The sequence below is a fragment of the Ursus maritimus genome, unplaced genomic scaffold (genome assembly GCF_017311325.1).
Source record: "Ursus maritimus isolate PB19 unplaced genomic scaffold, ASM1731132v1 scaffold_26, whole genome shotgun sequence".
NCBI classification, from domain to species: Eukaryota; Metazoa; Chordata; class Mammalia; order Carnivora; family Ursidae; genus Ursus; species Ursus maritimus.
The window spans coordinates 28,972,891-28,987,485 of record NW_024425119.1 but is presented as its reverse complement, the minus strand read 5'-3'; the positions used below and the strand labels follow the sequence as shown (position 1 = coordinate 28,987,485).

The window sequence follows — 14,595 nt, the reverse complement described above, 5'->3', positions numbered from 1 at the left end:
GATGTGAAAAAGCTTGTGTATTAACTAGATTTCTAAATATCGGGCTGGCATAAAATATGCACTTTGAAATCCTATGTTGAAATGCTACATATTTATCCTCTCAATTTCACAAAAACCCAGTAAACAAGGAACTCTTCTAGGTGCTAGAGAAATAGGGAGGGACCAAGACCAATAGAGTCACTGCTCTCATTACACTAACATAAAGGTTCGTCTTCACGTTAAAGGGATTCAACAAATTACTAAAAGAGGTGATGAAGAAAGCTTCTCTGTATATACAGTCTCAACTTGATGAACTGAAGGCCTCACACCAATCCTGTCTCTACCTTATTCTTAAAATCAGTTCGACCCCATGCTCTACCTCCACCTGCTCCCGTCAAGACTTCGGCCAACAGTGTCTCAGTTGCTGCAATCACTGGAGCTCTGGTGCAAAGGGCCTAGGTCTCACACCCTACTGTTCAGGTCTGTCCAATGATTACTTCCACCACCCACCCCAAACACACCACCACCTACCTCCCTGTCTCATAAGTCCTCAGGCTTAGGATAGGCAGTCTCCACAATGGGGACCCTGATGGTACCCTGACTTCGGGAAAAAGAATGCAACAGACAAAACTTCCTGCTCCTGGGGCACCTGGGTGGCTCAGTCAGTTAAGCATCTGCCTTCCGCTCAGGTCATGATCCCATGATCAAGCCCCAGGTTGGACTCCCAGTGCAGCAGGGACCCTGCTTCTCCCTCTCCCCCTTGCTCATGTGTGAGCTCTTCCTCTCTCTCTCTTTCTCTCTCATAAATAAAATCTTAAAACAAAAACAAAAACCTCCTGCTCTCATTGGAGTTCAGTATATGCACTGTGTCAGGGGAGGCAGGGACAGAAAATAAGATTAAAAAAACAGAGAGAGTGGCAAGTGTCGTAGAGAACAAAAAAAGCAAGGAGAGGAGTATGGGAGTGGGGTTTCCAACATTAAATCAGGTGGCCAGGGAGGGGCCTCAGAAAAAAGGCAAATTTAAGTAAATACGTGAAACCGATGAATACTTTTTAAACATTAAAAATAATGTTTCAAGTGACTGAAATTTCCTATTAGTCAAGACTTTTAGGCCTACAATAGGTTGTATCACTTAACACCTGAGCAAAGAGAAAATATTAGAAGAAAAAAATAAAGGAAAATGATTTCTTCATCTATTCTTGCGGGGCGAATTTCTGGATAAAAAAAAATAAGAAGATATAAACTATTAAGCTTTTCCAAAAGTCCACAACAAAGCCTATTTTTTGAATGAACCACTATAACATTTGTAGGAACTAACTGTAAGGAACTGGCTTTGAGACCTTTTCCAGATGGAGAAGTATAAATAGTGAGGCCCAGAAATCTCTGCCAGAAATGGACAATTAACAAAAGATCTGCAGGAATGAATATTCTGAAATGGGCGTTTAGGGCAATGATACATGTAATTGTCAATATAATTTTCTGCAAGTTACAGAAATGAGCTACCTTCAAGACCATGGGGAGAGAACACAGCCCTGTCGACTATGAGAAACTTTCATGCATTATATGATGACAGCTGCCCAAAGAAAGTAGGGATTATATAAATATCTTTTAATTTTCGAATTCTGTGTTCTATCTGCCCAGTGCCCACCATGTGGCTAAAGCAAATCTCCCAGGTTAACAAAAACATGCAAGTTGGTCATTCAGTTCCAAACCTTGGAAACAGGCATTAGTTCTCCATTGAAAAGGCGCTTATACTGGGCACCACATTGACTTCCGAACAATGATTGCCATCATTGGCAGTTTCCTCCTTGCTTCCTCCTGAATCCTTCCCTTCCCTTCTTTTCACTGTTTTCATAACCAGTGGCCTGAGTTTACCACTTTCTATAAAAGGACTACAGAGGGGCTCTAATTAGCACCCTTGTCAGTTCCCTAGTTCTTTCACAGTGGCGGGCATCTGAGTGTGACTACTCACACCCAGTTTTTTATTACACTAAGATGTTAAGAGTGGGGGAGAAGGAGCTATGCATAATTCTCTTCGAAAAATTAAAGTCGCTTGCTGGCAAATACCAACAGGATCATGATATTGATATACTAACATTAGACATAAACATATATCGTGTATAGTAGATATATTCTATTATAACCATATACTATAGTTCTATTTTTTAATTAGGTAGGAGAAATGCAGTTTTGCCTATTTGCAGAACATCTACAAATAACAGGATTCTTGAAAATTAATACCATTCATATAACTTCAAAGTTCAGTAGGTAACTATCACCCTACTAAAGATAGGAAATAATCTAGTCAAAATTTCCTAGAAAGAAAGCAGTAGAGGACTTGAATTAGGTAAGTATTCCTGGGTCTGGGTGCAAGCAAAGACCAGGAAGCTCTTTTTGTTTCCATCTTGTTTGCATCTCCAGAATTTTTTCTAAGAATATGTTTCTCTTTCTCTTTGAAAATGCCTTTTTTTTTTTTCCTTCCTTGATAGCTACAGTGGGCCAGAGCATTGCTTTTGTTTTTAATACTATGGATAAAGTAGATAAAAATATCAGGGAAAAGTGTTCTCTTCTTTACTCAAGATTAACAATTAATATCTTTATGTTCAGAAATGTTAAAAACTGGCAATAAGAAATTAATGGGAGATAGAAAAGTCCAGGGGTTAAGAGCATGGGTTTACGTCCTGGCTCCCCCCTGGCATATGAACTTCGACAAATTATTTAATCTGCCTGGGCTTCTGATTTCCCTTTTGTACAGTGGGTTTTACAGATTCTACTTGTAATGACTGAGTTTATGCACCAAGTACTTAAGACAGTGTCTGACCAACAAAGTAAGTGCTCGATAAATGACAGCTACTATTATGACTCTTATTATAGTAATTATAATTAAGGGGGCTGAAGAAGTAGCCAAAGATATGTACAGATAACAATGCAAGGTATGTTTCGGGTTTAGAGGAGAAGAAGAAGGAAGCTGTTACTCGACATTCTCAGTTATATAATCCAGGAATATATTTCATAATCTTTACTATTATTTAGAGACAGTAAATACTGTGTAGTTACGTTTTAAAATTCAGGCCAATCTACATTTCAACATCTTACAATTTTTAAATGCCATCAACAGAAAGCATCCCAATTTCAGAGATGTTAAAATGCAAAAAGGTATATGTTTTAGATCTGATGAAATACATTAAGATCTGGGAAACAATACAGAGATATTTCAGGTATCAGCTAGAGTCTCATCTTTTGCTATAAGAGCTGGAAACTAAAACCTTGCTTCTGATCATACCTAGGATCTACCACTCAGATTGCTTTTTAAGACAAGCCTATTAGATCTGGGCAGAAAGATAATGTTTATTAAGAGTTTTGACTTTAAAAGCCAAGTCCTAATCGGGAGAAACCCAATAGGCAAAAAAAAAAAAAGGGGGGGGGGCCATTAAAGGAGGACAGCAGGAATGGGAAACGAGAGACAAAGCTAGAAGAGAACAAAACTTCTATCAACAAAGCACTCTGGGTCTTCCAGTGCAGAGCAACCCAGGTCCTCCAAACTCCAATGGTCTCTTAGTTGAGACATATCATAGCATCAGAAAGAATGCCAGGAATAAGCACAACTGGTAAACTAAAAAGGACACCTAGTCCGTGAATTCTCAACAAGACCAAAGTACACCACTCCCACACCTTCCCTACACACCACTACACAGACTGCTACATGTTGCTGATAGGAGCATACGAAATGTGTAGACTCAGAAGCAAAGCAGAAAAGCACTGATGTGAGAAGAGTCAGTGCACTGGGTGGGCAGGCCAGAGAGACAGCCCATCTCCTCTACAGCTCAGCTACTAAGTCACCCAGCCTCTCCTTGAGCATCCTCATTAATAAGGAGCTCACGACCAGCAAAGGAACCCAATTTCATCTTTTGACAGTGTTGCCAGAAAATTCTTATGTTGAACCATGATGTGCCAAGCCAGTTTGGGGTTCTTCTGTTTACTTAATATTTATTGAGGCCTCAAATGGACTTCGAAGGGCACCCGAGGATTGATGGCAATGGATCATCAAGTTAGGGACTGGGAGGCAGGTGCAGCAGACAAACGTGAAGACCTTGAGCTGGTTGGCAAGAGTGAATGCAGGAAGATTTTTTTCTAGGAACACAGAGGACAAACAGAGAAAGTTGAGGGAGGGCTGGCCTCACATCCTGACCAGGAGCTCTGTGGATCATGCAAGATGACCAACTGCCATTTGAGTCACCAGAGAATCAGCATGAAGAGGAGAAGGCCAGGCTGCAGGCAGGAAACAGAGGTAGAGGGTGGTGGTTCTGTGACGCAATCCAGGCTTTTGGGAAGTTTAACATGAAAGTGGGGCTCAAGACAGCACAAGAGAGAAGACGGAGGACAGAAGCCAGCCGTGAGAGGCACTTCTGGCAGGGACTCAGGCAGGGGAAAGGACTAAGCAGGAAGGGGATGTAAAGGACAGAAGACATGTGCCCAGCACAGCCTGCACCTTGGGCAGGAGCTTGCACTCAGTGGGTACAACTGTAGGCAACCCATCACGATCTTGTGAGACAGCGCTAGAGTAGAGGGACACAGAAAACGAGAAGAGAAAGCCAGACTGCGAGGCTCGCGCTTGTGTTCATCCCAACAAAGATACTGAAACTTACCTGAACACTTCCCAAGCACTGTTCTAAGCCCTTTAAGAATATCAATTTTTATTCTTCCAACAGCTCTATGATGTAGGTAATATTAATATTCCCATTTTATAGATGAGGGAACAGAGCCAAAAAGAGCTCCAAATCAGTGGGTTAATTACTAGAGGAGGATTTAAACCCAGCCTTGATTTCTAGGCCCTGCCACAATGCCTGATCCAGAGTAAACACTAAATATCTGTTGAAGGACTGAAGGATCCCTAGCTTTTATGGGATTATAGGAGGCAAACTCTGTAATGAAGGAGACAGGGATTTGAAAAGAGAACAGAGATATAGATGAAGTTACTTGGCATAGGGCTCTGAATAGAACTTGGAGGTGAAATCGTTTTTCCAACCTGGTATAGATTTCATTCCTCTGAACTACAAGCACACTGATTACTGCTCTTGTACACAACACTAACTTACACCCTGATGTTTATCACACATCCTATTCCTCCTTCTAGGATGGAAATCACTAAAGGTCACGGCATTTGTCTCATTGCATCTTTAGACTCCCAATATCACTTATCCGTATGGTATATTGTCAGTATGATACCATTAAGTAGCATAATTTGGGGAAAAAAGTATAGGTTACTCATCTTTTTACAGGGGAAATGAGATCACTTTGCCTATAAAAATCCTTGATAGAAAAATAAAACATTCTTAACTGAATGTGGCTAGAATTTGATAATCGCATACTTGACATTGTACTGTATTTGAAACTATAAGCAGGACCCCCTGTATCCTTCAGTTAGGGCGTCTTATTTATTTGGTTGTACACACTGACTTTTCATCTCCAAATATACTCACTAGCATACATTTTAAAAATACAAATAACCTTTTCGTAAAGTCATGGCACTTTTTAGGGCAACTATTAACAAGCAGCCTAACAAAATCTTGTTAGAGGCCCCAGAGAACAACCCAGCCTTGCAGAGCAGCGGGAGAACTGGTCTGCAGCAAGGCTGCACTGGGGCTCAATGCATTCCGCAGAATGCTGACAGCAACGTAGTTTCTGCAGATGCTGTAGCTGGAGTTGAGAGTTTAATTTCAGTGCGTGGGTATGTATGAGGGGCACGGCAGCTGGGTTTGTTTTCTCCACTCTATTTCCGCATAAGTGAGGCAATATGAAATTGATTATAGGTGCCAGAATACTTGTTGGTGATGTCCATGCTATCAACGACACTCCAGGAACAAAGAACTAATTCTAGACAATGCTCTGCAAACCATGCCAAATTTATTCCTGAAAATAAACACATAATTCCTCAGGTGTGATCAATGCATGACTAGTCCAACTTTCGTAGTTCAAATAAGAGTTAATATTTGCATGAATTTTACAAGGTCCATCTCCGTACTGAGAGGTTACTGGTGAAGTTTGACCCGCAGTCACCAAGGTGATCATCTGAGCATACAGACATCAGTAACAGGCAGTTGGGGAGCCACAGAAGGCTTCTGACAATGTGAAGATTATGATTAAGACCCAGATTTAAGAAAATTAATGAAGGGGATGGTGAGGTGCATAATAACACCGCTGGTGAGAAGCAGGCCTGAACTAAGACAAAGGCCACCATCAAGAAATGAAGGTGGGGGGCGCCTGGGTGGCACAGCGGTTGAGCGTCTGCCTTCGGCTCAGGGCGTGATCCCGGCGATCTGGGATCGAGCCCCACATCAGGCTCTTCTGCTATGAGCCTGCTTCTTCCTCTCCCACTCCCCCTGCTTGTGTTCCCTCTCTCGCTGGCTGTCTCTATCTCTGTCGAATAAATAAGTAAAATCTTTAAAAAAAAAAAAAAAAAGAAAGAAATGAAGGTGAGTCAGTAAGAAATAGCAGATGACCAGGTGGCAAGCAGACAAGAGAGAAGAGCAGATTTAAAATAAACTTTGAAGCCTAAAGGTCAGTAATACCCCCAAGCAAAGTCGGAAGGAGGGGCTACACTGCAGCAGAAAAAGAAGTCACACTTTCATGCCTTTAGCACATTAACATTTATTAAAAGCCGGTTCTTGAAAACGCAGAGCAGTAGAGATAAGCTAAAGAAGCCCGGGGGGCGGGGAGGGGGGAGAATGACACCACTAAAGGATAGAGGTGGCAGGAAATAATGAGACAGAAAGAAGAAAAATGGGCTAGCCAGAGGAAGAAACCTGGAGATCTGGTGCAATAGGAAAATCAGATCTCCAACTATAAATATAAAGACCAAGAAAAGAGCTTTAATAGGAAGCAAACACGGGACACCTGGGTGGCTCAGTCGGTTAAGCCTTTGGCTCAGGTCATGTTCCCAGAGTCCGTGGATCAAGCCCCACGTCAGGCTCTCTGCTCAGCGGGGAGCCTGCTTCTCCCTCTGCCTGCTGCTTGTGCACTCTGTCAAATAAATAAATAAATACTTAAAAAAAAAAAAAAAAAAAGAAATGAAAAGAAAAAGGAAGCAACCACCACAGAGAAATTAAGAAAAAGGTCCAGAAACAGCCTATTGGATGATACTTGGGAATCCACTCCTGACCTAGATTACCTACTGATTGAGGGTTGGGAAGAGAAGCAAGCCGAGAAGAAACTGAAGTGGGGAGAAGGACAGGGTGACCGGGGATGAAGAGGTGGAGGCAGCAAGGGAAGTACAGAGTAGTTTAAGGAAGAAAGCTGTTGGGCCATAGCTCCAAAGAACGTCCACGTGTAAAGTGTAGGCAGACCTCATCTGGAGGGAAAAGAGGGGGTGGGGGACAAGCCCATGACGTGATAGTAAAGATGCATGCAGCCCAGGCAAGGTAACGGGAGAAATGCAGCTGAGCACTGGATCCATCCACCAGAATAAGAAAGCGGTCAGCTATCAAGCAGAAAGAAGCCAAGTCTGAGGTTAAAGGAAGGCACATGAGTTCACATCAGATTATCCAGTCAGATACAAACTGTATATCTGCATAAATTAAAGTCTACTTCAAGAGGGACAGGATGGGGCTGAGAAACAAGAGCAAAGTAGAAAAGACCTATAACACATGTAAAAAAATGCAATTAAGAATCAGCCAGATAGGGGCATAAAGTTTGCCAAAAGGTACAGAGGGCCCAGATGATGTGCTCATTGAGGGACCATCTAGATTATTCTTTGCTTTGCACCTGCACATTTCGGCTGCCTGTGCTCAAGACTGAAGGTAGGGTTTACCCACATTTGGGAATGCACAGTAGTTCATAAAGCTGGTTACACATCAGAATCATCTGGGGTACTTGTTAAAAATATGGCTTCTCTCACCCTACCCCTGGAGATTCTGACTCATTATACCTAGGGTGCGGCTGGGAATTTCTAATTAGCACTCCGAGTAACTCTGATGCAGCCAGCAGGAGAACATTTGGAAACCAAACAGATCATGAGAATTATCTGATGAACTTTTTTTTAAAGTACAGGTTCATGAGCTTCTGTCCAAATCTAGGGAATCTCACACTACACTCACAAAATTAAATGCACCATGTTTGACTCCTTTTTCAAACACCTTTTCAGCACATGCATGTAGAAAATAATTTCAGTACAACCCTGACTACAGAAGGAATGAATCCAGTGTCCCGGAAGTCCAGGGCTTTGGGTACACCCTTAATCCCCTCCCCAAAAGTCCCACATCCTCTTCTGTCACCGGTTGGATCCATGAACCTAAGTTTCCATCAGCAGAGGAAAAATGCAAGCAAATAAGAAAATGTAGAATAAGTCTCTGAACGTCCTCAGGTTCACAAGCTGGCATAGCTGTTTGTTAAGAGATGACTAACTGCTCTTGGAAGGAAATCCAAGTAAGAAAATGCTTCCTGGTTCCTCTCCCTCTGAAAGACTTTCCTATTTCAAAGTCCATCTTTAAGCAGCTTCCAAGAAACAAACAATATTGATGTACACTGCTATGTTATTATAAATCTTCAGATAAATTATTTACTCAGATCACTGTATTCATTAATGTCACGAACAATAGCCCTAAATACATAACACGTTGTTGCACTGCACTTTGCCTCTCAGAGCCCTGGGACACCTTGAGAACTAGTGTGCCGAGCATGTGAGCACTGAAGCTAGAGACGCCTGGTTCAAATCCCGCCCCTGAAGATTAGGCTGGTTGTAGAGCACTGTAGTTAAGATTTTCTGAAACTTGGTCTTTCTTTTTCTCTAAACAAATAATATAATCTATGTTACAGGCTTGTCATAAGAATAAAAAGTGTAAGTAAAACACGCATAGTCCTGGTTCAGAGACAGCATTCAATAGACAGTAAGCCCTCATCACCCACCCAAATCTCCATCCCCCCTCCCCCAACAACAGTGACATTAGTGTTCTAATGCACTCAAGATATTGGAGTGTTGAAAATCTGAGTATTCCAGCCATGGTGAGAACTAAAGAAACTCTACTTATTGAAAGCTAGCACACCATACAATGTGAAAAGTCCTTCACCACAGAGCACCCAGATGATGAATACATCACAACAGATACGCTCTGAAACGTGGTTTTATTGCTGAGATTATAAGAAAGGACGTTCCCAAGGACAAGAGAAAAAAAGAAAAAGAACAGTAAATCTAAACCTGAGTAGCAAACTAATTTATAAGCCCATGTTACCCTGGGGGCAATACCATTCCCAAGATCCTAGAGCCTAGGAACCCAGGGGCTTGCAGGGAAGGGGGGAGACTGGCCTTGACCTTGTGAAATGGGAAAGGACTGAACCTCATACCAGACACCAATGTTCCACACTGAAGGACCTACACCTGAATAAAAAGGTGGCCTAGGAAAAAGCTGCTATCAGAGCAAACTGGTGAGAAAGTCTCTACCTACACCAAGCTTAAGTGGAAAAAATGATGATACAGGTGCCAGTCTCCCCTGAGCAAGCCTGAACTCAAATTTACACTATCTTCAAGTCAGGGAAATGCTTGGCTAATAAAAGTGGTACTAGGTTGAAAGTAGGAACAAATATATTCTACAGGAATGCATCTTCAATACAGGCCTTTCAGGATTCCCATAAAACTAAGGAATTAAGGAAATAAACCGCCTTGAATGATAGAAAAAAAAACAACACTGAATAGATCAACTCTTCTCCACCCTCAAGGGCTTCCAATATTCAGAATATGGGGAGAGGGGGGAGAACAACATAAGAAAATTTTAACCCTACTTTGTGTGTGTACAAAATATCCCTTTAAATTTATGAGTTTTTTCCATAATGGAATTATGTGCTTAATGTTATGTGTGTACAACCATCACCTTTGACTCTAGGCGCACTTGAATTTGAATCCCACCCAGTAAACCAAGTACCAGTTTTAGGATCCCAAGCAAGTTAGTAAAACTTCCTGAGCTTCAATTTTTTCAGCTGTAAAATGGGCATACTACTACCTACCTATTAGGATTGTTATAAAATAAATTCATACACATTTACATGTGTGTCTCATATAGTACAGTATTTAGTGCAGAAAATGCACTCAATAAATAGTTATTATGAACATTATAGGGGGAGGGTATTCATTCATTCAACATGTATTTATTAAGTGTCCTACTGTCAGACTCTTTGAGACGGAAGGAGAAAGATTCCCTGTTATGATACTATCTGGAATGCTTGTTTTGTGCCATTTACTTCTATTATCTTTTGAAGTACTGTTCTCTCCATTTTCCAGATGAAGAAACTGAGGAATTAAGAGACTTGGTGCAATTCACACAGCTAGTAATAGAAGAGGAGTTAGAACCTGGATGTTATATGATCCTGAAGCCTATATCTTAATCATCAGAACTCTCTGCTTCACCTAGACAAGGAGATTCACAGCCAGATATATACAGCAGATGCAGTTGGTAGACTTTTTTTTTTTTTGGCCAAAAATCAGAAACTCTAAAATTAGTGGGTTTCACAATCATAGATATAACACAATACCACTAAACTGAATTTTCTGTTAAGTTCTTGACCTCTCAGTTTTTGTTCCTTCTTTAAAAGGGAAAGTAACATTTCAATTATGAGTAATGTCCACTCTGTATGTAAAGGGTCTAAATGTTGCCGTTTCATATATAAATACTTTCCTAGGTGCTGCAGTGAAACTGGCACTTCTTGCAAATTTAAACCTGGTTTACTTTTTAATTTGGAGAGGATCTCACTTATAAAATGATGGTTGGATGAGACTGAACAGGGGGACAGATTTGATTCAAAGAAGGAAGCACTGTCTAAAATGTTTTTACACTACCCAATCAAATAGGGTGTGGTCACTCAACACGTGAAGACCACCTGTCAGAACACTGGATCATTCTCCAACAGATAACTATGGATTATATCACGGTAAAGAGAAACAATCTTACCTAGGAAGATAAAGTCATTTTCACTTTTCAACCCTGAAAATAACAGCAGCAAGAATTTTGAGTTTTTGTAAACAATATTAAGACAATGTAACAGACCTAGGAAAATTATTGCTATATTCTACATATCATCTTATTTAAAGATTTTATTTTTAAGTAATCTCTACACCCAACATGGGGCTTGAACTTATAACCGGGAGATCAACAGTCACATGCTCTACCACCTCAGGCAGCTACGCAACACTACATATCATTTTAAAAGGAAAAAAAGGGGTGCCTGGGTGACTCAGTCAGTTGAGTGTCTGACTCTTGGTTTCAGCTCAGGTCATGATCTCAGGGTCATCAGATTCAGTCCAAGGTGGTCTCCATGCTCAGTGGGGAGTCTGCTTGAGATTCTCCTTCTCCCTCTTCCCCTCCCCCCACTCACTCTCACTTGCTCTAAAATAAACATTTTTTAAAAATTCGAAAAGAAAAAGAAACAAAAAAGCGTTGTGGGGGCACCTGGGTGGCACAGTCAGGTAAGTGACCAACTCTTGGTTTCAGTTCAGGTCCTGATTTCAGGGTGAGATCAAGCCCATGCTCGCCTGGAGTCTGCTTCAGACTCTCTCTCTCTCTCTCCCTCTCCCCCTCTCCCCACCCCCTCCCACCCCATGCACATGTGTGTGAGCTCTCTCTCAAAATAAATCTTAAAAAAAAAAGTGTTCTGGATTTTCTCTGAAGAAAAAAAGGGCTGTTTCTTATATAAGCACAGCTGCTTTGTAGAAAAGATTTATAGACTGTCACAACTCCATTCATTCCTACTTTTAAGGAAGTCACTTCATCTTTTGCACACCTACTCAGTTTGGAAACTAAGACTGTGATTTTAAATAAAATGATGATGTAAAAAACTTGAATCCTATTGCCCTCAAAACTGAAAACAGCCAATGATTAAGAAATTTGGTAGTCCAGGGCACCTAGCTGACTCAGTAGGAGAACATGAGACTCGACCTTGAAGTGATGAGTTCGAGTCCCATGTTAGATATAGAGATTACTTAAATTAAAAAAAGTTGGTAGCACAATATAAAAATTCATAAATAACTTCAAAACAAAGCAAAACATTTTCACTAAAAGAGGAAAACACTCTACCATTCATTTTAGAGTGAATCACACCTAAATCTAGAAGAGATGATTTTACCAGTGTCTTCATTTTACAGAAGAGGAAATTGAGAGGTGAAGAACTGTAATTGATTCTTGTTTACATTATTTTCTCACACCACTATTTTTGCGCTTAGCTAATGTGGCTATAAATTTGCAAATCATCCATCATATTTTCTACCCTATGACTACTAACTACAACTTCAGGATAAGACAGAAAAATTTTAAAACTCTTAACACTTATCACATTGAAATAATCATAACAGCTTTGCTTAATCAAAACAAAATGAAAGTGAATAGAAGTATTTGCATTTCTGCTGCAAATGAGGGTTTTGCCTCATAACTGGTCTACATACAAGACATTTCTGGTTAGAGTATGATAGGAGCACAAAAAAGGGGGGGCGGTTAAAGTTTAACAAATCAAGAAAAAATCTCTAGTGCTCCACATAACTTCAAGCTCCCCTCTGAAGAAATGCTATTAAAGAGCGACGGAGAATATGTGGGCTTGAACACATCTTTAGGATTTCTTCTAATACTAAGATTCAATGAGAATTCAGAACTCAAAATACCGCATTACTGATAGCTGGATTTTTAAGAGCAATAATAGTTCCATTTCTTGATATTAGGAACATGTTTTCCTTATGAGAGACGCAGCTTTTCACACTTAGGGTGGGAGTCAAGCGTATTTTTCAAAAGCGAAAACCGGAGCGCTCAGGATAGCTGGTCGGAGGTTACTCAACGCTACCGACTAGGATGATCATCAGCCTCCGCCAGTTACGGAACTAGTCCTTCACGAGGTCTGCCGAAGCGGGAATTTAACTAAGAAACTTAAACTTCAGTGTCTAGAAAATGGGCATTAATTCTTACCCAAACTTTTTTTTTTTTTTTAAGATTTTTTTATTTGAGAGAGAGCACGAGCAGGAGGAGAGGCAGGCAGAGGGAAAGGGGGAAGCAGACTCCCCACTGAGCAAGAAGCCTGATGTGGGGCTCGATCCCTTAACCCAGCGCCCTGGGATCATCACCTGAGCCGAAGGCAAACGCTTAACCGACTGAACCGCCCAGGAGTCCCTTAGCCAAACTTTCATAGTAGTACCTTTACTTTCAGAATTCCCTGGTAAGTGACCTCCAGGACAAGCTCAGCCGTTTCCGAGTTCCTGCGCAAGGTCCTTTGGGGGAAGGGACACAATCGGTACGGGGTGGGTGGCCCGGCTCAGCGCTCCGGAAACTCTCCCCAGCTGGCTCCCTCAGCAGCCAGGAGACTGGAGTCCCTTAGCCAAACTTTCATAGTAGTACCTTTACTTTCAGAATTCCCTGGTAAGTGACCTCCAGGACAAGCTCAGCCGTTTCCGAGTTCCTGCGCAAGGTCCTTTGGGGGAAGGGACACAATCGGTACGGGGTGGGTGGCCCGGCTCAGCGCTCCGGAAACTCTCCCCAGCTGGCTCCCTCAGCAGCCAGGAGACTGGGCGCACCTCCAGGCGCTCGGCGAGTCTTTGGCCGGTGGCAACGCCCCCGCCCACCCCTGCCCCGCGAGGCACTCACCTGGGCCGTCCGCAGGTGCCTGGCTCCTGAAGGTGGCCGTCTCGGGCCGTCCCACGTGTGACGAGGGTCTCCAGGGCCGAGGGGTCCCCAGCGGCAGGTAGAAGGGATTGGACTTCCGCCGTATAGCCGTCCGCCTGAAGTTGTAGCCGCCCTCGCCGCTCATCGCGCTGGGTTCGCTCGCAGCTCCACGCTCTCTCCCACCCTCGTCCGTCAGCAAGTGTGCGCTCGACCGGCTCCTTCGGGGTCACCGGACCTGCGTGCCACGCTCGGCGCGACTCGAGAAGGGCGACTGCGGGCTGCTCAGCGCCGGCGCCCCCTCGGCGAGTGCCCGGCCGTCCCTTCCTTCCTGGGACGCTCAGGGCCGCGCTGAGAGTTTGGCTCGGACTCCTGCCGCAGCCCCGACGCCTCAGTCTCTGCGGCGCCCGCACTCACCTGACGCGGCTACTGCAGCGGCCGGCGGGGCGGTGTCCAGCCCCCTCGCTGGAGCCGATTGCCCACAAGCCCCGAGGGCGGAGCATAGAGGGCGCAGAGTACAGGCTGTTGGCGCTGCCGCCGCGGGCGCCGCCTCCTGCCGGGGAAGCAGCCAAGGACTCGCAGTACCACTGGAAGCGCCCTGGGCGCGGCTCCGGAGCCAGTTTTCTCCGGACGGCTCCGCCCCTGTCCCGCCCGGCGCGCCGCGGGCTCGCCCATTGGCCGAGAGGAATCGCGCGGGCGCGCACCTGCGGCGCACACCTGGGGTGCTCAAAAGGTCCGCCGCGCTCACCTGCGGGCGGTGCGCGGAATTTGAGAAGGAAAGATAATTAACGGCTACTCTGAACTCTGCCCAGGGCCTTGCCATTCTAGCATACCCCCATGCCAAGGGTCATACATGCGTATCATGCCGCTGTGCTGAGCCCTTGATAATTATCTTATTTATGTCGTAGAGCTGCCCAGTGAATTAAGTATTTCAGGTCAGGAAACCAAAGCGCGGAACCTACAGTGGGTCACTGCAGAACCAGAATCCCTACTCGAG

General features: G+C 43.4%; 1 protein-coding gene across 1 annotated transcript in view; it reads right to left on the bottom strand.

Moving 5' to 3' along the window:
* Positions 1 to 14,027, bottom strand: part of FGD4 (FYVE, RhoGEF and PH domain containing 4) — a 199,591-nt gene extending 185,564 nt beyond the window's left edge. Inside the window, exon 1 of the mRNA XM_008683468.2 lies at positions 13,584 to 14,027. Within this exon, the coding sequence (XP_008681690.1) occupies positions 13,584 to 13,746 (163 nt within the window). The 5' untranslated portion in view covers positions 13,747 to 14,027. The remainder of the gene's footprint in view (positions 1 to 13,583) is intronic.
* Positions 14,028 to 14,595: the final 568 nt, after the last annotated feature.